General features: G+C 40.5%; 1 protein-coding gene across 7 annotated transcripts in view; it reads left to right on the top strand.

Moving 5' to 3' along the window:
- The window catches only part of SYTL5 (synaptotagmin like 5), a 408043-nt gene that overhangs the window by 154257 nt on the left and 228902 nt on the right, over positions 1 to 24884 (top strand). For 6 of the 7 annotated variants that reach the window (XM_077294785.1, XM_077294784.1, XM_077294786.1 and 3 more), the window contains one exon: positions 15343 to 15680. In XM_077294785.1, the coding sequence (XP_077150900.1) occupies positions 15562 to 15680 (119 nt within the window). In that variant the 5' untranslated portion in view covers positions 15343 to 15561. Of the gene's footprint in view, positions 1 to 7918; positions 8026 to 15342; positions 15681 to 24884 lie in introns of those variants that run through there. The other variant, XM_077294783.1, reaches the window with a different exon arrangement.

Below are 24884 nucleotides of genomic sequence, written 5' to 3'. Positions count from 1 at the left end.
ATGTATGTACACTTTTGACCTTGCAGTAAGTAATAAAAATGCTTCAAAACATTCTCTCTGTCTCATTATTCTGGCATTTGGCAAATATTAAAAATTATGGTAATCCTAATTGACCTAAAACGGGAAGGTTTATTCTGATTTCATGTGAGATATTGAGAAAAACATGCATATGTGTCTTTTTATATAGTGTATATAAACTTCTGGTTTTAACTGTATATGCCCCCACCATCCTGGTATATATGTCCCCATCCAGGTGTACATCTCCCCCAACCTGGTATACATGGTCCCCCATCCTGGTATACATGGCCCCCATCCCCCTTCCTAATATTCATGGCTCCCCCGTCCTGGTATACATGGCCCCTATCCTCAGTCTGATATATTGCCATACATTCCCCCCACCATCCAGGTATACATGGTCCCCATCCCCATCCTGCTATATATGGCCGCCATCCCCATCCTGGTATACATGGCCCCCATCCACCATCCTGGTATACATCGCCTTCATCCCAGTCCTAGTATACATGGCCCCCCAAATAAGCAATTATACTTACTTCCCCTCCTCTCCCTGGCAGTGGCATCCTGTTCTGACATCACTGCCATGAGCCCACACACACTGAGCTCAGCTGCTGAAATACTTACTGCTCTCCACATCCGGGATTATGGGCGTGCCAAGCAGTGAATAGTCATTTTCTTTAATAGCGGGCACAATGTTAGGTGCAGCCACCGGGCGATCACGTATGCCTGCTATTAAATATAATGAATATTCACTACTGTCCACTCCCATGGGCGTGGGAAGCAGTGAATATTCACTCTCTTTAGTAGTGGTCACACGTAATCGTTCAGCAGCTGCAGGAAGTGGTTGATGTTTGCTGTGATTTGTCAACAATCATCGGATCACAGATATCAAGGTATCAATTTATTCATCTTTCTATGATCTACATGCCCAAATAGATGGCATAGGAGGGTTGAGCCTACTGACAGATTCCCTTTAAATTAAACATAAACCTTAAAGATATATTTAACTCCTTCTAACATGTACAGCTGATGTTGCCAATGCTGTAGAAAAATACATGGACCGCACATGCAGACATCATACATTGATCTAAATCTGTTACAAAACTGAACATTGGAGACTCAGCATTGCAGCATGCACCACCTTGCTTGAGCATTGTCACTGTTGCAGTTGGTAGTGCATGGCACCGCACCTTTACGGCTATAAAAAGTTTTGTACCCACTGAGAGGTTTGCCGTGACGTGGCAGTGGGCTTCAGTCAGTCTGATCAGAATATTAAACTAAGAATCTAATATTCAGTTTTGTAAATTTTTGCCTAGTGGCATTAGACCAACGTCTGATTTTTGGAGGTTCAATCCATGTTTTTTTCAACAGCATTGCCATATTGCATTGTCAGTCCCCTCTTTTTTCACTTGCAAAAGCACTCTTCCCATTTGTCGCAGGCATTTTTAATTAGTAGCAGACTGCAAGAGGGGTTCTGCCTATTTTTGCTCTCAGCTAACAGTCTGAGATCTGACCCCACTGTTGTGAATTGTTGTGCCTGTGGGGTTGTGTGGCCTGGAATCATGGGGACTCCACCTTGCAAGCATGGGTGCTGTGAGACACCAGGTCGCCCGCCCTGCTGGGGTATTATTGATGCTGTAGTGCTTGCTGCATGGCGCCGCACCTTTAAGGCTATAAAAAGGTAAGGGGCTATTTAGAGGTTCACCGTGATGTGGCAGTGGGCTCAATACAGTCTGATCAGAATGTTAAACTAAGAACCTTATGTTCCATTTCGTCCATTTTTGCCTAGCGGCATTAAGTTAGTGTTTGGTGTGCGATCCATGTGTTTTTCTGTAGCTTTAGCATACAGCTGTTGTCAGGTGCATGTGTATCGAGTGGGTCAGGAAATGATCCCCACTTTTTAACCACTTTAATGTAACCTGGACAGCGGTCCTTTCCGATGTTCATCGCCCCTTTTCCTACTAAAGGATCCTGTTGATGCTATCTTTGTATTTCTATGAAGCACAGCCCACTGGAAATTTATTTTATTTACTACATGCTGCAATGCTGAAGTATTGCAATATATTGTACAATGGATTTTATGATTGCAGGATTAAGTCACCTAAAGGACTAAAAAAACTATAAGGTTATAGAAAAGTTTTAAAACATATAAAAAAAAAACAAAAAAAACACAAATTTGAATTGCCCCCTTTTCCCATCACAAAAATTAAAGATAATAAAAATTAAAATTAACCTACTGTATTTGTTATCAGCATATTTGCAAAAGTTTGACACACAAAAATATAAATGATTCAACCCATACAATAAATGCGTTAAAGAAATTAAAATCCAAAATTGCATTTTTTGAACACTCAGCCTCCCTCAATAAGTGTAATAAAAATGATTAAAACATAATGTACTCCAAAATGGTATCAATAAATAGAACCACTTTCCATGTAAAAATCAAGCTCTGAAACAACTTCATCAAGACAGAATAAAAAGTTACGAGTTTCAAAACATATCGATACAAATGTTTCTTTTACAAAGCTCTGACTTAAGTACCAAAATATATAAAAAAAATAAATACACAGTGGCATGTAAAAGTTTGGGCACCCCTTATAAAAATCATGGTTTTTGTTAACAGTTAAGCAAGTTGAAGATGAAATGATCTCTAAAAGGCCTAAAGTTAAAGGTGAGACATTTCCTTTGTATTTTAGGCAAAGAAAAATATGTTGCATTTTTTTATTTTAAAAATTACAAAAAGGAAAATGGGCCAGTGGAAAAGTTTTGGCACCCTTGGAGATTTGATCGCTCACACAACATTGACCAAGGTTTCAGACCTAATTAACCTGTTGGGGTTATGGATTGTTCACTATCATCGCTGGGAAAGGCCAGGTGATGCAAATTTCCCAGCTTTATAAAAACCCAGGCTCCTCTAACCTTGTGCCAAAAAACAACAGCCATGAGTTCTTCTAAGCAGCTGCCGAGCGCTCTAAAAAGGAAAGTGGTGAAGGCCCACAAAGCAGGAGAAGGCTATAAGAATATAGCAAAGCATTTACAAGTTGCCCTTTCCTCTGATCGAAATGTAATTAAGAAATGTCAGTTAGCAGAAACAGTAGAGGTCAAGAAAAGGTCTGGAAGACCAACTAAATTTCAGTGAAAGCTACTTGCAGGATTGATAGAGAGGCAAATCAGAACCCCTTCTTCACTGCAAAAGACCTTCAGAAAGATTTAGCAGACTCTGGAGTTGTGGAACATTGTTCTACTGTTCACAGACATCTGCACAAATATGGCCTTCATGGATGGGTCATCAAAAGAAAACCTCTTCTGCATCCTCACCATAAAAGTCGGCATCAGAAGAATGCAAAAAAATACATCTAAGCAAGCCTGATGCATTTTGGAAACAAATCCTGTTGGCCAATTAAGTTAAAATAAAACTCTTAGGCCATAATGATCAAAGGTATGTGTGGAGAAAAAAGGGCACAGAATTTAAGGAACAGAACATCTTGCCAACCATTAAGCATGGGGTGAAATCAATCATGCTTTGGGTTGTCATGCTTTGGGTTGGATTCAATTAAATTTCAACAAATAACACCATCTGAACAAAAGCTGAAGTTGAAAAGTGGTTGGCTTCTACAAATGGGTAATGATCCTAAACACATGTCAAAATCCACAATAGACTACCTCAAAAGGTGCAAGCTGAAGGTTTTACAATGGCCCTCACACTCGCCTAATTTGATGATTTGAACATCATTCACAATCTGTGGCTAAACCTCAAAATAGCAGTGCATGCAAGACAACCCAGGAATCTCACAGAACTGGAAGAATTTTTCAAGGAAGAATGGATGAAAATCCCTCAAACAAGAATTTAAAGATTCTTGACTGGCTACAAAAAGTGTTTACAAGCTGTGATATTTTCAAAGGGGAGAGCTATTAGGTACTAACAATGCAGGCTGCCCAAACTTTCTTTTTGTAAAAGTATGCGCCGGCATACGCTATTGTTTTCTATGTACCGGAAGTATTTCACTGCCATTTCAGTGTTCCGGGCCATAGAAAGCAATCGCGTATGCTGGCGCATGCTCAATACAGCTTTTCTGCTTTGCCCACTGTTGGGCAAAGCATACTGCACACGCGCAAAATGCCTTTGGACTGTGCACGTGCGAAAACTATGCAATTGCCGAAATTCACCACAAAGAATGCGTAGAAGCAAGCGAGGAGGGGGGAGAGATGGACACTAAGCCCCGCCCATCGGACCGGACCGACCATACTAACATACAGCACGGGAGGAATAAAAAAGGTATTTATGGATCTTACGTGACATGTGCGCAAACCTCATCATCAACTACAAAAAACTTCTGACTGCTGTGTTTGCCAACAAGGGTTTTGCCATCAGCCAAGTATTAAGTATTGTTTGCCAGAGGGATTAAATACTTATTTCTTACTGCAAAAGGCAAATACATTTATATAATTTATACAATGTGATTTTCTGGATTTTATTTTTGATATTTTATCTCTCAATGTTAAAATTAGCCTACCCTTAAAATTATAGACTGTTCACGTCCTTGTAAGTAGGCAAACTTACAAAATCAGCACGGGATCAAATACTTATTTCCTTCACTATATATATATATATGTATATATATATATATATATATATATATATATATATATATATATATATATATATAGGGGTTGGACAAAATAATGGAAACACCTAACGTTTTGGCATCATAATCTTCGAACATGTGATAAACATGCAAACCGTGACATATGGTAATGTTTTGTAGTTGATTATTTGTGTTATTTGATATGTGTAAGTAAATTAACTGTTTGTTTTGCATAATTATAAGAATATTGATGAGAACCTGATACCAATGGCAGACCTCTCGGATTTTCAAAGAGGCCGAATTGTTGGTGCTTGTATGGCAGGCACTAGTGTACCAGAAAGTGCCCGAATGCTTGGCGTGTCAAGAGGTACTGTCTCCAAAGTAATGACTGCGTTTGAAAGAGAAGGAAAAACGTCCGCAGCAAAGCACAGGTCCGGCCGAAAGTCGAAGTTGACTGAGAGAGACCGTCGGACTCTAAAGCGAATTGTGAGAGAGGATCGCAAGACCACCGCTCTGAAAATCACTGCTGAGCTCAATGAACACCTACAGAACCCAGTTTCCACGAAAACTGTTCGTCGGGAGCTGCACAAATCTGGATTCCATGGAAGTGCTGCAATTAGAAAACCGCTGCTCTCAATGACAAATGATTCCAAGCATTTAGAGTGGTGTAGAAACCTCCAGATTGGTCCCTCGAGCAGTGGAAACATGTGATATTCTCAGACAAATCATCGTGTACCGGATTTCCGACCTCCGACCGAGTGTACGTTTGGAGACAGCCGAAAGAAGCATTCCATCCAGACTGCCTTCTCCAAACCGTAAAACATGGCAGAGGTTCTGTGATGATCTGGGGTGCTATTTTGTGGAGATCCGCTGGGCTAATGATATCCCTTCATGGAAGAATTAACAGACGAGATTATTTAGGCATTTTGGACAACCAAGTGCATCCAATGGTTCAAACACTGTTCCCGGAGGGGAACGCCATCTTTCAGGATGATAATGCACCAATTCATACAGCTAGAATCGTTAAAGCATGGCAAGAGGAACATTCTAATGAAGTTGAGCATCTCATCTGGCCCCCACAATCCCCAGACCTCAACATTATTGAGCATTTATGGTCAATTTTAGAGATTCAAGTTAGACGTCAATTTCCGCCACCATCGTCGCTCAAAGAACTGGAGGGTGTTTTAGCTGCAGAATAAAATTCCTATGGAAACAATTCACACCTTGTATGAATCCATACCTCGGAGAATTGAGTCTGTAATCGCCGCAAAAGGTGGACCTACAACATATTAAACTAACTTTTGCTGATGTTTCCAGGTGTTTCCATTATTTTGTCCAACCCCTGTATGTACACACAGAGTTGTGTGAAAAAGTGTTTGCCCCCCCGATTTCCTATTATTTTGCATGTTCTTCATACTTGAATGATTCAGATCACCAAACAAATTTAAATATTAAACAAAGATAACAAAAGTAAACACAAAATGCAGTTGTTTAAATGAAATTCTTCATTATTAAGGGAAAAAGAAATCCAAACATACAGGGCCCTGCATGAAAGTGCCTTTTGTGCCTACTTGTGTTATCTTTGTCTAATATTTCAATTTTTTTTGTGATCTGAAACATTTGTGTGAAAAGTATGCAAAAGAATAGGAAATCAGGAAACACTTTTTCACACAACTGTATATTTTTCCTAAAATACAAAGGAAATGTGTCATCTTTAACTGTACGCCTTTTAGAGATCATTCCATCTTCAACTTGCTCAACTGTTCACAATAACATTAATTTAGACCAGGGGTGTTCAAACTTTTACATGACACTGTATACAAGTTTTGAATTGCTGTAATTGTACTGAATGATAAAATCATGTTGCTATTTTTATCTACACATTGAACGCTATAAAAATAAAACTCAAAAAGCTATGGCGGAATTGCATTTTTTCACCAATTCACCATAGATTTTTTTTATTTCTGTTTTTCAGTACATTGTATGCAAAAGGGAATGGTGTATCTTAATTTACAATTCATCTTGCAAAAAATTAGCAATCACATGTAAGAGCGTAATGATCACGTAACAGATTATGCGACCACGAACAGGTCTGTGGAGTCAGGGGGCTTGACGACACCAAAGGCGTTTTCAGCTGAATGTGCTTCCTTGCCCACTGGCTCCCTGCATCACAATGCCTATACATGCTGCCGGCCAATCAGAGGCTGGCATCCAACGTTGATGTGCCCATCGTGGGCAGTACTGCCATATGGTGCATGGCTATAGAGCAGGAACAGGACGCTGCTCACCGTGGGAGCAGTGACAGGTGAGAGGAATTGTTTAACCCCTTTCCGACTTCGGGCGTAATAGTATGCCGATGTCAGCCACCCTCCCTTTGATACGAGCTCCGGCAGTGAGCCCACATCTTTTCAGGCACATGTCAGCTGTTTTGAACAGCTGACATGTGGCGCTAACAGCCGCGGGAGGTATTGTAATCCTCCAGCAGCTGTTAATCCATTAAATGCTGCTGTCAGCTCTGAGAGCGGCATTTAACACATGCTTCCGGCAAGCACGCTAGAAATTCGCCCATCGGTGACCCCCTTCATGTGATCGCGGGTCACCGATGGGTTGGCATGACAACCAAAGGTCTCCTGCAGACCTCTATGGTTGTCACTGACGGATTGCAATGAGTGCCACCTGTTGCACGGCTCTCATAGCAAGTGAGTAATTCTGCTACATACAGGCGATCTGAAGCTTTCAAAAAGTTAAAAAAAATGTTTTTAAAAATAAAAAAAAAAGTAAAAAAAATAAAAGTTCAAATCACCTCCTTTCGCCCCATTCAAACTAAAACAATAAAAAAAATCAGACATGCACATATTATTTGGTATTGCCGTGTTCAGAATCGCCCGATCTAAAAAAAAGGATTAACCTGATCGTAAAACGGCATAACAAGAAAACAAGTCAAAACCCCAGAATTCATTTTTTTGGTCTCCGCTACATTGCATTAAAATGCAATAATGGGCGATCAAAAGATTACATCAGCACCAAAATGGTATAATTAAAAACGTCATCTCGGCGTGCAAACGGGTATTGGAAAATGGTGTAATTTTTAATTTATTTTTTTTAACAAAGTTTGGAATTTTTTTCACTAGTTGGATAAAAAAGAATCTAGACGTGATTGGTGTCTATGAACTCATAATGACCAGAGAATCATAATGGCAGGTCAGTTTAGCAATTAGTTAACATAGTAAAAAAGCAAAACAAAAAACAACTGTGGGATTGCACTTTTTTTTTTAGCAATTTCACTGCACTTTGAATTTTTTTTTCCTGTTTTCCAGTACAAGATATGTTAAAACCAATGGTGTAGTTCAAAGGTACAGCTCGCCCGCAAAAAAACCTTTTATTGGAGGATAGAGTGCCATTTGCCAGTGACAACCATTTACAGGTTTGATTTTCTTTCTTACCTATAGTGCACAGAATGATTGGAGGAATCTAGTTTTTCACCCCAGTCACTACTACTTTTACTTTGCAAATCTTTGAAACATAATTGACCGAGACTTAAATGGATGAGTCATTGCAAAACCCGTTTTTCCACTTCATTTCCTCCTTACTGGAATCAAGCCAGTATGATTGGTTTTTGATAATCTTCATCAGCCTCCCCTGTTATGACTCAGGTACTTTCTGATTGATATCTCTCTCATTTGCCATAAACCATATTGATTCACAAATCTATTCTAATCAGTTTCGGCTAAGAAATCTAAAATGAAATAACTTTTAATATCATATAATGTTTTGCAATTGTCATATATTCCAATGTTTTCTGAATGTATGTATTTCAGGCAGTTAGAAAAGCCTTCAATTAGTTTTTTTTTTTAATCAATATTCCTGACATGATTGAGGTGCCTGAGGCTCTTTCTACAGTATGACCAAAATAATGAATTCTTTGGTCATTAATTGAATCACATTTAAAATAATGTGAAATAGGAGCTTGAGGGGAGAAAACATGGGGTTCTTTCATTTTCTTTATAGATATAGTAAAAAAAACCCTAGATACTAAATGGATACTAAAATAATGAACTAATGGATTTAGTATAAACCTTGTTACAGAGGATTATGGGTATGAGTTGTTAGATCAAGAACGACCTGGAGGGATATTTGGTTGTTCTTAGCTATTGAATGTAAAAGATAGAACATTTTGTGACGTTACATATACTTATGACACAAAACAATGATGCTTCAACTGTTTTTTTTGTGACTTACTTTTTACAATAGACAGTCCATAGAGTTGGCAAGTCTATAGCATAGCTGATGTCGGAGAACAGGCTTGCTCACATGCCTGTCAATTCTCATGCTAGAGAATCAAAGCTCAGGTGTGATGAAGATAGAGAAGTTACTTTCTGCATCTTCTCCATTTTCTATGTCCGCAGTAATCTGACTACCTTCGTATGACATCCAATTGCAGTCCGATGTTTCACACTCATTCGTATGGGTGCGCGTGATCCAATTGCATTCACAGCATGTTGATATTGTTTTTTTTCATGCCAAAAAACAGTAGATGCCTCCTTCCCAGGCACATGTGCAATAAATCACCAACGGTGTCTGATTGTTCATTATGACTGTAAATAACCTGGATATACAGTTTACCATCACCCCTTGAAAAGCTAGGTACGAAACGCGTATCGAGTGCTGTTTTTTCATGGACTGGTGAGATACTTCTTTGCCACTGAGCCTTTTTACCTGCCCTACTTATGGATTTTACACCTCTGTTATTTCATGATACTTCATCTAATCTATTATGCTTTTGCATTAACATTTTTTCATGACACTCTCTGTCCTTTGGTATTCATCAGTAATATTAGGACTTTATCGTGTAGTACACTATTGTACTTAGTATTGTAGTTATTCTATTGCACTTTGTTAATTGATTTACTTTGAAAATCTGTATCATGCTGTCTATTTCTCATATCCTATATCAGCTATGACTGTCTTGTGTCGTATATGTTTTATCTACTTTTTTAACTGATTTCTAAATAAAATTTATATATATAAATATACTAGGTATTGAACCCGTTCTTCACCTTTTATTAATACATTTATACAGTGTCTTCAATAAAATCGCATAGGAAATCAAGGTATGTGCATGCGCTGACTCAGGTGCCATTTTATTGAAGTACTGTATTACTACGTCAACATAGCAGTAAACACGCTCTGGCCATAGGGGTAATGGCGACGGCCGGTGCGTGCTCACTGCTATGTTGTGGTTGTAGTAGAATTCTTCAATAAAATGGCGTCAGAGTCACCGTGTTCACATACCATGCTATCGGGCTCCATTTTTTTAAAGACACTGTGTCTGTGAATTTGCATATATAGTGTCTTCATTAAAATAGCACTGGATATCATGGTATGCGCACGAGCTGACTCTGGGACCATTTTACTGAAGCAATGTACTACAATGTCAACATAGCAGTGTGCACACCCTGGGCATAGGGATAATGGCGATGGCCAGTGCGTGTGCACTGCTATGTTGACATTGTAGGAGAATTCTTCGATAAAAATATTGCCGGAGTCAACGTGTGCGCAACTTGCGATACCCAGCTCCATTTTTTTTTACTCCGGCGCCACATTGCACAGTCAACATAGCAGTGTGCACGTGCCGTCGATAGGGAAAATAGCGACTTCTGCCACATTCGCACTGCTATGTTGACGTTGTTGTACAATTCAGTAAAATGGTGATGATGTCAACGAGTGCGCATCCTGCAATATCTGGGGCCATTTTGTTGAAGACACTGTGTCTGTGAATTCACAAATACAGTGTCTTCAATAAAATGGCGCGCAGTGTGATATTCGCACACACTGACTCTGGCACCACACTGCGCAGATGCTGCCCATCCCGGCTTTGGACAGAAGGACACATCCACCGTTATATGTAAGATATATAACCAAGTCCCCTTCCCACATATAGCGTACATCGCCAAGTCCCCTTCCCCTAGATATATTGCACATATAGCCAGGTTACCCTCCCCCACACATAATGTAGCCAATTTCCCCATCTCCACACATAGCGTATATAGCCAAGTCCCCCTCCCCACATATAGCATATATAGCCAAGTCCCCCTCCCCCACATACTGTATAGCATATATAGTAAAGTCCACCCTTCCAAATATAGCAAATATAATTAAGTCCCCCTCCCCACATATAGCTATCTAAGTAACCCTTCCACACATATAGCATATATAGCCAAGACCCCTCCCCTACAGATAGTATATATAGCTAATTAACCCTCCTCCACATATAGTGTATATAGCCAAGTCCCTGTCCCCCACATATAGCATATATAACCAAGTCCCCATCCCCCACATATAGCATATATAGCAAGATTTGGAAAGCTCATAGACACTTATCCAAAAGCAACTTGCAGCTGTAATTGCCACAAAATGAGGCTCTACAAAGTGCCAACTTTAGAGAGGTGGATAGTTATGCACAATAAAGTTTTCAGTTATTTTGTCCTATTTGTTGTTTGTACACAATAAAATGAAAACCAAATATTCACAGTTGTAGGCATGTTCTTTTCATGAACTGATGCAAACCCTCCAAAAAACAGTGAAAGTCCAGGTTGTGAGGTAGCAAAGCACAAAAAATGCCAAGGGGGTGAATACTTTCACAAGCCACTGTATATAATATAATGTGTGCGGTTGTGTGTGCCTAGAAAATTGTGTAAGGATCGTTGGCTCAGCCTCTCTGTAATTGTTGTTTGACAATACAAGTAGACATCTTATCCATTGCACGCTTTGTACCTTTTCTTCTTAGAAAGACTGTTTGCTCTAATAACCCACACCTCCTAAACATACTTGACATTTTCCTAGCCTATAGAATGATTTTACATACTGCCTTCTAGAAGGAAGCACATTCCACGGAAGCATACGTAAAATTTGCTTAACATTGTAAACTGGTTCTCCATTATCACTGCCCAGAATTAAGGAGTTCATTTCAACATTCTCTTTGCTGATATTTTTTGTAGACGTGTCAATATCCTATATTATGATTTGAAAAACCATTGAGAACTACAGTATGTGACCTGAAATGTATTATATAGTCATGTGGCTCTGTTCACTCTAATGTTATGACTTTTTTTAATCACGGAGATGTAACATCTCGGTTTCATTCTTCTAGAACAATGCTAATGACTTATAATGGGGTCTTGTCAGCTTTCTATCAGGGTTCTGAATTTTTTTGCTGAAAAGAATTGCATACTATGCATTATTTCTCTCTTCTCCCTATAATGGAAAACATCTCTGAGAGAAACTACATAGAGCAAGAGTGTAAATACGGTAAATTAATTTAGATTTAAATCAGTAAGAAGACAATTATAAAAGGCCACACAATTCAATGCTATTACTATGCTGCAGTTTTTGTTTTGTGCTCCCAAAACACTGGGGCAACAGACAGGACCGGACTGGGACTAGAATTCAGCCCTGGCATTTGAAGTTACACAGGCCCACTTGTCACATGGTGACTGTATAATATCTTTGTACACTTGTAGGTTACAAGAAGTGAGGGGAGTGTAACACGACTATATAACATATAATCACAGCTGTATCCAGCATTACAGCTCAGTCCTACTTTGCCTACATAACTGGATCTCATAGATAATGAAGGGATGAGATGACCAAAGGCTATGGAACCTCATTCTGATGCTCCATAAACTTTGCCTACATCCACTTTTGGTTCCACTGCACAGCACGAGACCCGGTGACTCTGAAGAGTGGTGACATCCGTAACGTCACCGCTCTTCAGATATTCCGGATCTTGTGCAGAGCTTGGTGACTGTGAAGAGCGGTATTGTTACTGCCGTCACCATTCTTCGGAGTCACTGGGTCTCGCCAGGTCTGGGCTAGTAGTGGGGGTGTCTGATAGACACCTCTCCATTACTTACACCAGGGATTGATAGCAGCTGACATTACGCAGCTGACATCAACCCTAATAATCATTACACATACCAGAATTAAATGCCTTGGCGGCTGGGAAAAGCAGTAGAGTTAGCGCAATTCTCAGGCGCCGGGTGCTAACTACAACTGTCATCATCCTTGCCTGGTCTCCCTGTGAAGCATTTCTGTTGTATTTACATGCGCTGATCTCAGGCCACTAAACTAGTGTGATGGACAATACTGAAGTCATTCGCTTGTTTCCCGGCCTCTTTACACCAACTGAGAAAGAATGAAGGGAACAGAACAGTCACAATTACATCAATCTGTCCTCATACAGTATCATGTTATCAGCAGCACAACTACAGTTTTCACCAGCGATGTGCTGCTGATAACAAAGATTTCTGTTCCCACATAAACAATCCAATCACTCGCTGAATAGGCAGCATTTTGCTTGTTTAGTATAATACACCCCATAGTCCTCCATATATAATAATGTGCACCTCAGTCCTCCATATAGTATAATACACTCCTCAGTCCTCCATATAGTATAATACACTCCTCAGTCCTCCATATAGTATAATACACTCCTCATAGTCCTCCATATATTAAAATACACTGCTCAGTCCTCCATATAGCATAATACACTCCTTATAGTGCAACACATAGTATAATGCACTGCCATAGTCATTCATGTAGTGCAATTCACTTCCCATAGTATAATGCACCCCATAGTTCTTCATATAGTATAATGTATTCCCCATAGTCCTCGACACAGTATAATGCAGCCCACATATAGTATAATGATGCCACCCCAGAGTATAATGCAGCCACTCCACAGAATATATTGTATCCCCGAATATAATGTAACCTCCCCAGAGAATATAATGCAGCACCCTCATATAGTATAATGCAGCCCCTGCACATATAATATATGGTAGCCCCCTCATAGAGCGTAATGCAGCCCCCCATAGAATATAATGTAGCGCCTCCATAGAATACAATGCAGCCCTCCTCATATAGTATAATGCAGCTCCCCATAGAATATAATGTAGCCCCCTCATAGAGTATGATGCAATCACCCCTCATAGAATATAATACATTTAATACATAGAATACATTTAATATAGAATGTAATACAGCCTACCTCCCCATAGAATATAATGTAGCCCCATAAAATAGTATGATGCAATCCTCCTTCATAGAATGTAATACAGCCCCCCATATAATATAATACAACCCCCCATAGAATGTAATACAGCCCCCATAGAATGTAATACATCCCCCCATAGAATGTAATACAGCCCCCCATAGAATGTAATACAGCCCCCATAGAATATAATACAGCCCCCCATAGAATGTAATACAGCCACCCATAGAAAGTAATACAGCCCCCCATAGAATATAATACAACCCCCATAGAATGTAATACAGCCCCCTCATAGAATGTAATACAGCCACCCATAGAATATAATACAGCACCCCATAGAATGTAATACAGCACTTCATAGAATGTAATACAGCCCCCATAGAATATAATACAGCACCCCATAGAATGTAATACATCCCCCCATAGAATGTAATACAGCCCCCCATAGAATGTAATACAGCACTTCATAGAATGTAATACAGCACCCCATAGAATGTAATACAGCACTTCATAGAATGTAATACAGCCCCCATAGAATATAATACAGCACCCCATAGAATGTAATACAGCCCCCTCATAGAATGTAATACAGCCACCCATAGAATATAATACAGCACCCCATAGAATGTAATACAGCACTTCATAGAATGTAATACAGCCCCCATAGAATATAATACAGCACCCCATAGAATGTAATACAGCCCCCCATAAAATGTAATACATCCCCCCATAGAATGTAATACAGCCCCCCATAGAATGTAATACAGCCCCCATAGAATATAATACAGCCCCCCATAGAATGTAATACAGCCACCCATAGAATGTAATACAGCCCCCCATAGAATATAATACAACCTCCATAGAATGTAATACAGCACTTCATAGAATGTAATACAGCCCCCATAGAATATAATACAGCCCCCCATAGAATATAGTACAGCACCCCATAGAATGTAATACAGCCCCCCATAAAATGTAATACAGCACCCCCATAGAATGTAATACTGCCCCCCATAGAATATAATACAACCCCCATAGAATGTAATACAGCCCCCCATAGAATGTAATACAGCCCCTCATAGAATGTAATGAAGCGCCCCATAGAATGTAATGCAGACCCCCCATAGAATGTAATGTAGAGCCCCCCCAATAGCCCCACAATCCTCACCTCTCCTCGTGCCTCGCGCTGCTCCTGGCTCCGGTCTCAGCAGCCACAGTCTGCCCGACACACAGCAGTATGCGATGATATGATGTCATCGCGCGCCCACAGTGTCAGGCAGAGCAGGGAATGATGGGAGAGGGAGTGTCAGCAAATGCTCTCTCCTCCATCATTGCATTCAACTGTATCGGCGTTATAGACGCCGGTATAGTTGAATGTGGCGGCGCTGGCGGGGGGGTGAGTCGGCGCTGACGCCGCTGACAACGGCACAGCATGCATGGATCGAGCGGCCCGCTACTGGCACCGGCCCTTCTGGCAACAAATCATTGTCTGAAGAGAATGAGAATTTGTGTTTTGTTTTTTTTTTGCACATGATGCACATTTGAGCTGGCATTTTGTGATAGTATAGTGTAATATAGCATATTTAACTCCTGGAGTATTCGGTTTTCCCACTCTTACCCAGTCTGCCAATAAACATGGTTAATATAAACTATGAGGATTTACATTTATGAATTCCTTTTTTTTTTCAGATTGGATAATGATGAAGATTTTTTATTATATATCAATCTGCAACAATAAAGGACAACTTAACTTCAGCAACTCTACAGTTATTCAAAGTCTACATGAGAACTTCTCGGCACAATATATGACCAGAAAAGAATATTTCTGATTAACATTTTTCCTAACAACCTTCTACCTCTTGATGAGGTTTACAATTCCATTCACTGTTCTTCAGATTGTTTGTAATCATGTCTAAGAACATAAAAATCCTGAACTTGTCCTATTTGCTAGACCAAGAAAAAGAGGCTATCTTAGCTGTGCTAAAGCGTGATGAAAATCTCAAGCAAATGGAGGATAAAAGAGTAAGGTAAGCTCACTAATCGTGGAAATCGAAAAAGTCTACGGTATGTGCTTTTTTTAGGCAATGTGCAGATATCATTTTCCTTGTCTGTCCTCATCATGGAAAAGTTATCCCCCAATTGCCATTAATGAGATAGCAAGTTTTTATCTTTAAAACTGTACATTTTTATTAAATGCAGAGAAGTAGAAAATAATCAGTAGGTTAATGTTGTTAAATAGTATTACATAATATTCTAAAATGATTGATAAAGATATACAATACCTAACAGATTCAATCAGTGTTGAGCAGGCTGTATTATGGTTGCCAATGACAGATGTGAGTCAAAGGAATCAGCTCATAAGAGTAATGGGTCAGATAGGCTCTTGGATGGCATTGGTAAAACCGACACTGGGAACTAATGTATTTCTGTCTGAGTTGCCCTGATGGGTCTCCGAAGGATTGGAAAGATCCATTTAATGCCTCTATTGAACATGCAAAAATAAGATGGTGAAGAATAACAGTAAGGCCAGGGTAACACTTGCGAGTTCAATGTGATAAACTTGCCCGAGTCTCTCGCATCAATTCCCAGCACTACCGCCGACACTCGGGACCGGAGTTTGCGGCTGCACATATTTCTATCTCCTTTCTGAACCACCGGCGGCAGTGCCAGGAATTAGCAGTGCCATTGAACTCGCAAGTGTGACCCCGGTCTAAGTTTGGGTATAGGGGGGGGGATTCATGAGAGAGTCACTAGAGGGGTTAGTCCAAAAAAGGGTTTAGTGGGCGAGCTGGGCCTTCTCGGATCCCAGTTGTAAAGGAGGTAAGGCAAAGGGAATGTAGCTAATGTAATCTGCTCAAACCTTTCTTTCATATCTGTAAGCTTTATGCTAATCATGTACTAAGAGATGCATCTTTTCACCTAAGAGAACACAGTTTTTTTCCAGGCTAAAACAATAGTTTGCTTAATTGCTAGATAACTAAATGGTGGGAGTCCATGCATGTGTGGGAACCTTGTAGATACTTTAATTTAGGAGAGCCTCCTTGGGTCAAATTGTAGCTAATGGTGTATGGTTATTCTCTATTGAAGTCTATGAGAGATATGTAACAGTTAAAGAGGTATCCTTAAGTTGTCTCTTAAGCAACTCAGTGCTAAGCAGTCATAATTCCTGGTTTCTGCATACCTCCCAACCGTCCCGGATCCAGCGGGACTGTCACGACTTTGACAGTCTCCCCTGCTGTCACGGCTGGGACAAGTATGTCCCGCACTGGTTGGGAGGTGTGCAATGTATCAGCCAGTCATCCCTGCACCCGCAGAGCCTTACACCACATATTGGCTGCTCTGTGCGCACAGGACCTGTCATGAGGTCACAGGAGGGGAGGAGTCAGGGGTCACATGATCGGGACCTCCGTGGATTGTAGGACTCGGCTGTGCTGGTTGCCAACTTGCCATGGTGCTGCTGGATGAGGTAAGTAAGCTGCCTTGTGTGAGGTCAGGCGGTGTACAGTATATATGTAGCAGAGCCATGTCTGTGTATGAGGTGTATGGAGCGGAGCCGTGTATGTACGAGGTGTATGGAGCGGAGCTAAATGTGTACGAGGTGTATGGAGCGGAGCTGAATGTGTACGAGGTGTACGGAGCGGAGCTGTGTGTGTATGAGGTGTATGGAGTGGAGCCATGTGTACGGAGCGGAGCCGTGTGTGCAAAGTGTACGGAGCGCAGCCGCATGTGTAGGAGTAGCTATGTGTGGCCATTATATGGTACGAAGTATCATGTGCGGCCAATATACAGTACGGAGCATCATGTGCGGTCATTATACAGTATGGAGCATCATGTGCAGCCAATATACAGTATGGAGCATCATGTGCAGTCATTATACAGTATGGAGCATCATGTGTAGCCAATATTCAGTATGGAGCATCATGTGGAGCCATTATACAGTATGGAGCATCATGTGTGGTCATTATACAGTATGGAGCATCATGTGGGGCCATTATACAGTATGGAGCATCATGTGCAGCCAATATACTGTATGGAGCATCATGTGCAGTCATTATACAGTATGGAGCATCATGTGCAGTCATTATACAGTATGGAGCATCATGTGCGGTCATTATACAGTATGGAGCATCATGTACGGTCATTATACAGTATGGAGCATCATGTGTGGTCATTATACAGTATGGAGCATCATATGTGGCCATTATACAGTATGGAGCACCATGTGCGGTCATTATACAGTATGGAGCATCATGTGGGGCCATTATGCAGTATGGAGTATCATGTGTGGACATTATACAGTATGGAGCATCATGTGTGGCCATTATACAGTATGGAGCATCATGTGGGGCCATTATGCAGTATGGAGTATCATGTGTGGACATTATACAGTATGGAGCATCATGTGTGGCCATTATACAGTATGGAGCACCATGTGCGGTCATTATACAGTATGGAGCATCATGTGGGGCCATTATACAGTATGGGGCATTATGTGGGGCCATTATACAGTATGGAGCATCATGTGGGGTCATTATACAGTATGGAGCATCATGTGGGGCCATTATACAGTATGGAGCATTGTGGGGCCATTATACAGTATGGAGCATCATGTGTGGCCATTATACAGTATTGAGCATCATGTGTGGCCATTATACAGTATGGAGCACTGTGTGGCCATATTTTTTTGTTTATAATTATTCTTTATGAAACAGTGTGATCAGCAGTGCTAAATGTGTGTGGTTGGGACGTGGATATGGGCGTGACTAGTTATGAATGGGTGTGGTCAGAGGCATGGCCTAAAATTTGCTGCAGCGCACCGCAAACTTTGTCCCTCTTTCCCATCTTCAAAAGTTGGGAGGTATGGTTTCTGGGAGGGTGGACTCTCCTCCTTGAGTGACAGTTCTAGGGAAAAGCAGAGCTGTAGTATTAGTAGGAGTATAAAGCTCAGCACATATTCTGTTTAAAAAACATCTATCAGTGGTTTGTTCTGAAAAGTACTTTCATATACAGGTAACAAGCCATTTGAACAAACACACAGCTCAGGACAGTGAGAGCATGATTATAACTGCTCTCGGAGTTGCCAATTGTGGGGACTGGAGATTTTGCAAGATTTATAACAGCAGCTTGTCAGCAGCTTAGAGGGAGGGGGTAGGAGATGAGAAGATAATTTCTGTACAGTAATCAATGGTCTGGAGAGAGTTAACTGATGTGTTAGGAGTTAACTCTTTTCCTGGAAAGTAACAAATGCACACACTCAGCCAGGCGCTGGTGGCCAAGTTCTATGGAAACCAGTAATAAACTGTAAAATAAAAGCTCTCATTGCAGGAGAATGACAGCAGGTATGAAAAGCAAGTAAATTGTACTTATTTTCATTCTAATTAATTAAGGCAATTTAATTACTTGAGAATATTCATTTAAGCACTATACTGTAACACACAGACTGCTAAACTGCCAGATTACTGGATTTTCTAATCTATTTTAAGTTTTAATTACATTTATTTCTAATGGCATCATAACTTCTAGAAATATGCTCTTACAATGTGTTGAAAATAAGAAACTGAACAATCTCCTAAACGTCACTTTTAAAATTTCTCTAAAGCTAGTAAAACATTCAGCTGTCAACTGAATGACTGTTTATTTCATTGGAGCAAGTAGAATATGCCCTCATAGGAAGCTTCTGGCAGAGGCTTTCCTCCTGCGGGAACAGAGGAGTCAGAACAGTGTTGAAATTCAGCACGCCTACCCCTTTTTTGTTATAACATCTACCATCAGTGAGTGCCCTATATATTAAGAGGGGACACACACTGTACATTTTTCTCATGGATTTTACTCACAAGAAATAGTGGCTGTGTAATACAGTACCAGGAAAATGGATGTGATTTTACTTAATGCCATGCATGCACTGCATAAAATAATTAATACCTGTGTGGATGTACTCTTTCTACTCATGATTAAAAACAGAATAAGGTAAGGCAGGGATAGAAGCATCTATGATACATGTGAACTTTACTTTTCCCTTTGGACTTTGTTGAGAATGATTATTTTGCCCACTTTAGATGTATATTTGATTTTGCTACCTAACATCAGCAGAACAGTGTTTCTCCTGTATTGCTTCAAGCATCTTTAGTTTAGTCTTTAGTTATTCAACATGGCTAATTTAACACAAACTTGCTATATAATACATATAGCAGGAGAATGTCCTATCTATTACATTCCAAGTAAATTATATAGTACACATCTCTAGTCCTCTCTACAATGGTTGCTACAGCGTCCCCAACCTACTGACTTGACTACTATTTCTTGTTACTTTTAGTTAATTTATATTTGGTACATCACCATGGTCATCCAGACTTTGCCGGATTTCATCCCCCAAAGTATTTATATGCACATACAGCTCTTTCAAATATACGTCCAGCAATACCTTTACAAAGACAGTCCATACCTCCATTATTGAGAAATCAGAGTTTAAATTGATATGCAAATGAGGTTGAGGGGCTAAGGTAGATCTGAAGCCTCCGTCAATACAGCTCTATTCCCTGCCCTGTGCCGCCTCCATCTGCTTTTAGCTAACAGTTCCTTTGCTTGAAATCTCACAGTATAGAGGCCGAGAGTCACGCAGGAAGAGATGGTGCTAGGTGGGGAATAGAGCTGGTGTGACAGAGGCTTCAGATCTACCCAATTTCTTTAGTCTCATTTGCATATAAAATTGGAATGTTGATTTCTCAGTAATGGAGAAATGGACTGGCCATGTTAAGGTATTGCTGAACTTGTCTATGAAAGAGCTAAATGCAATTATTAATAGTTAAATAGTTTGGGGGGAGAGGAGATCCTGCTGACAGATTCCCTTTAAATGAAAGGTCATCTTGCATATCTGGATGACTGCAGATTAATCATCAGAACAGGATCTTGTGTTTCCAGTGTAAATGAAGTGGGTGTGTGCATACTGACTATGGCTCCTTCTACTGTCCATTTTTTTAAACTGATTATTTTCAGAAATAATATTACAATTTATAACTATAAAGAATGATATAGTGTGTTACAATGATTGTGGTATGATGTTTGAAAGGTCGCAGTAAATTATCAGGTAAGTGATTATACATATATGTATGTTCAAAAATACTGCCAGTGTTATACAATGATGATTTCCAAAGCTTTTGGCCATGGCTGATAGCATTGACAAGGCTGTTGAATGGATCTATAACAACACTACATCATCCAGGCAGCACGGTGGCTTAGTGGTTAGCACTGCAGCCTTGCAGCGCTGGAGTCCTGGGTTCAAATCTGTTGTGACCTGGTGGTTAAGAGGCCACACTGATAAGACCTGGTGGCTAAAACGCAACATGGGACGAGCTCTGAGAAGGTAGTATCTCTACTGACCGCAGTCCCTAATCCTAACAACAACACTAGTAATAGCCGTGGGATGTTCCTGACTCTCCCTAGACACCTCTTCACAGCCTAAGAACTAACTACCCCTAAAGAAGGAAATAGAAAGCTATCTTGCCTCAGAGAAAACCCCAAAAGGAAAGATAGCCCCCCACAAATATTGACTGTGAGTGGAGAGGGAAATGACGTACACAGAAATGAAATCAGATTTTAGCAAAGGAGGCCAATACTAAACTTGATAGACAGAGAGAAAAGGATACTGTGCGGTCAGTATTAAAAACTACAAAATCCACGCAGAGTTTACAAAAATGAACTCCACACCGACTCACGGTGTGGAGGGGCAAATCTGCTTCCCAGAGCTTCCAGCTAGCCTGAATATGACATAGTGACAAGCTGGACAAAAAGAGAAATATTTGCAGAGCAATAGAGTCCAAAACAAATGGACAAACAAGGACTAGCAAGAACTTATCTTTTGCTGACAAGGACAGGCCATATGAGAAATCCAAGGAGAGAACCAAATCCAACCAAGAACATTGACAGCTGGCATGAACTAAAGCCCAGAGCAGGTTTAAATAACAAACCCAGGCAAGGCGATCAGTGAAGGCAGCTGCTACAGCTACCTAAAGGAGCAGCAGTTCCACTCGAAACCACCAGAGGGAGCCCAAGGGCAGAACTCACAAAAATACCATTAGCAACCACAGGAGGGAGCTCCAGAACGGAATTCACAACACAAATCCCACCAAGGACAACATCTGCAAAGAGTTTGTATGTTCTCTCTGTGTTTGCGTGGGTTTCCTCCGGGTACTCCGGTTTCCTCCCACATTCCAAAGACGTACTGATAGGGAATTTAGATTGTGAGCCCCAATGGGGACAGCGATGATAATGGGTGCAAAACTGTAAAGCGCTGCAGAGTATGTTAGCGCTATATAAAAATAAAGATTATTATTATTATCCAGGCTAAGGTTAAGGTATACAATGTTAGACAACAGCTATTTTAGTAAAAACATAGTATATCAACAATAAACAGATAATGGATTAGGACTGGAGGAGGATATTAAGAAATAAAAATAAAAACCCACCGATTCACTGTCTAATGTACTGGTGGCCACACAAGCACACTGCCGCCCCTATGGACTCATAGAAGTGAATGGGAGTGGCAGTAACGCTTACTGTTTACTGCTGCATTCACACAAAAGTTTGGAACCCCTGTTATTGGTATCAATACGGGAACCACGTCTATTATACATCTAGTAATCATCTTTCGGATAGATGATGAATGTAGTTTGTGGTAAACTTTCAGGAATATAATATTTGTTACAACCGCCATAGGCGCAGCCAGTCTCGGCTAGGAGTACAAGGAGGCCGGCTACTTGGAAATCAGAAATGACATGTGCACCAGCTACACTAATCCCAGAGCTCATGCAATGGCCACTAGTGTTGATTCCTGGTACTGCAGCATTTCTGTACTGTAACATCACTGCATTTAGAAAGTGTTGTGGTCTTTACATCAATTCTATGAAATCACAATTTACAATATGGGTGTATTATAATAATGCTCTTACACTGACTGGCATCACTGTTGTCTTTAGCCATTAGCTGGGACACTGAGTTTATTAAAGGGAACCTCACCACTAATTAATTCTGCCCGAACTATTGGTTCAGTTACTGCAGCCATCTATGTTTTTGCTTTACGCTGCAGCATTTCAGATAATACATACTTTTAAAAGTTAAAATATGCATATATGGCAATGAGGTCACATGGTAAGACCACATGACCAGGTCCTGAGCTTAGCACCCAAAGAGAAGGAGATATTTTGTGTGTGCACATGTAGTGTCTTTATCTGAAAGCTGGAGGAGTAGGTAGGGAAACTCCGAGCTCCTGTACATGAGAGACCACAGCCGGAGCTGCAGGCAGTCATGTGAGAGACTGTGCATATAGCAGAAGGTAGCACTCAGGACTCGCTGCACCATTTATGTATCTGCATTACTGCATACTATACTGGAAAATAACTGTGCTTGCTCCATTGGAATTGAATCTCTGCTGAATCATCGTTTGTCTGGATTTACATTTTCTTTTACTTTTCTTCCTGCCATAGTGAGGTGGTAACATCCACACACCATGTGGTGTGTGACCTATGGCAGAGTAGTGCATCACCGTCATTACACATAGATACTAATACAACATAGATTTCTTAGCTGAGAATGAATAGTTTAACTTCTCTCAATTTTCACTTCTGTTCTTTTCTTTTTTTTAACTTCGGTCTTAAAACTTTTTAATTTTTATTTTGTGGCCACATAGCCATATGCAGGCTTTTTCTCTGCAGGACAAGGAAATTTTGATTAATCCCTGATACAGTTTTAAGCATGCCCTAAAAACGCATTTCTTCAGACTGGCAGGCATACGCCTCAACATTCTTATCTAACTATCCCTGTTTTACCCATAGAAAAATGTATTCAAAACCAGGGCCCTTGTATCCTCTGTTCACACACCCTCCAGGCACTTAATAGCCCTCTGTGTCTGTACACATACTGGCTGGTGACTGGTTCATGCAGTGTTATACACTACCATTCAAAAGTTTAGGGTTACTTAGAAATTTCCTTATTTTTGAAAGAAAAGCACAGTTTTTTTCCAATGAACCTAACATTAAATGATTCATAAACACACTCTATACATTGTTAATGTGGTAATGACTATTCCATCTGCAAATGTCTGGTTTGTAATGCAATATCTTCATGGTGTATAGAGCCCAATTTCCAACAACCATCACTCCAGTGTTCTTATGATACTTTGTGTTTGCTAACTGTGTAAGAAGGCTAATGGATGGTTAGAATACCCTTGAAAACCTTGTGCAAGTATGTTAGCACAGCTGAAAACAGTTTGGCTGATTAGAGAACCTATAAACCTGACCTTCCTTTGAGCTAGTTGAGAATCTGGAGCATTACATTTGTTGGTTCCATCAAACTCTCAAAATGGCCAGAAAAGAAGAACTTTCATGTGAAACTCAACAGTCTATTCTTGTTCTTAGAAATGAAGGCAATTCCATGTGAGAAATTGCCAAGAAACTGAAGATTTTCTACAACGGTGTGTACTACTCCCTTCAGAGGAGAGCACAAACAGGCTCTAACCAGAGTAGAAAGAGAAGTGGGAGGTCCCACTGCACAACTGAGCAACAAGACAAGTACATTAGAGTCTGTAGTTTAAGAAATTGACGCCTCACAGGTCCTCAACTGGCAGATTCATTAAATACACACAAAACGCCAGTGTCAACGTCTACAGTGAAGAGGCGACTCCGGGATGATGGCCTTCAGGGCAAAGAAAAAGCCATATGTGAGACTGGCTAATAAAAGGAAAAGATTAATATGGGCAAAAGAGCACAGACAGTGGACAGAGGAAGATTGGAAAAAAAAGTGTTATGGACAGACGAATCCAAGTTTGAGGTGTTTGGATCACACAGAAGAACATTTGTGAGATGCCGAACAACTAAAAAGATGCTGGAAGAGTGCCTGACACCATCTGTCAAGCATGGTGGAGGAAATGTGATGGCCTGGGGTTGCTTTGGTGCTGGTAAAGTGGGAGATTTGTACAAGGTAAAAGGGATTTTGAATAAGGAAGGCTATTACTCCATTTTGCAGCGCCGTGCCATACCCTGTGGACAGCGCTTGATTGGAGCCAATTTCATCCTACAACAGGACAATGACCCAAAGCACACCTCCAAATTATGCAGAAACTATTTAGGGAAGAAGCAGGCAGCTTGTATTCTATCTGTAATGGAGTGACCAGCGCAGTCACCAGATTTCAACCTCATTGAGCTGTTGTGGGAGCAGCTTGACCGTATGGTATGCAAAAA

The sequence above is a fragment of the Ranitomeya variabilis genome, chromosome 3 (genome assembly GCF_051348905.1).
Source record: "Ranitomeya variabilis isolate aRanVar5 chromosome 3, aRanVar5.hap1, whole genome shotgun sequence".
NCBI classification, from domain to species: Eukaryota; Metazoa; Chordata; class Amphibia; order Anura; family Dendrobatidae; genus Ranitomeya; species Ranitomeya variabilis.
This window is presented reverse-complemented; position numbering and strand designations above follow the sequence as displayed.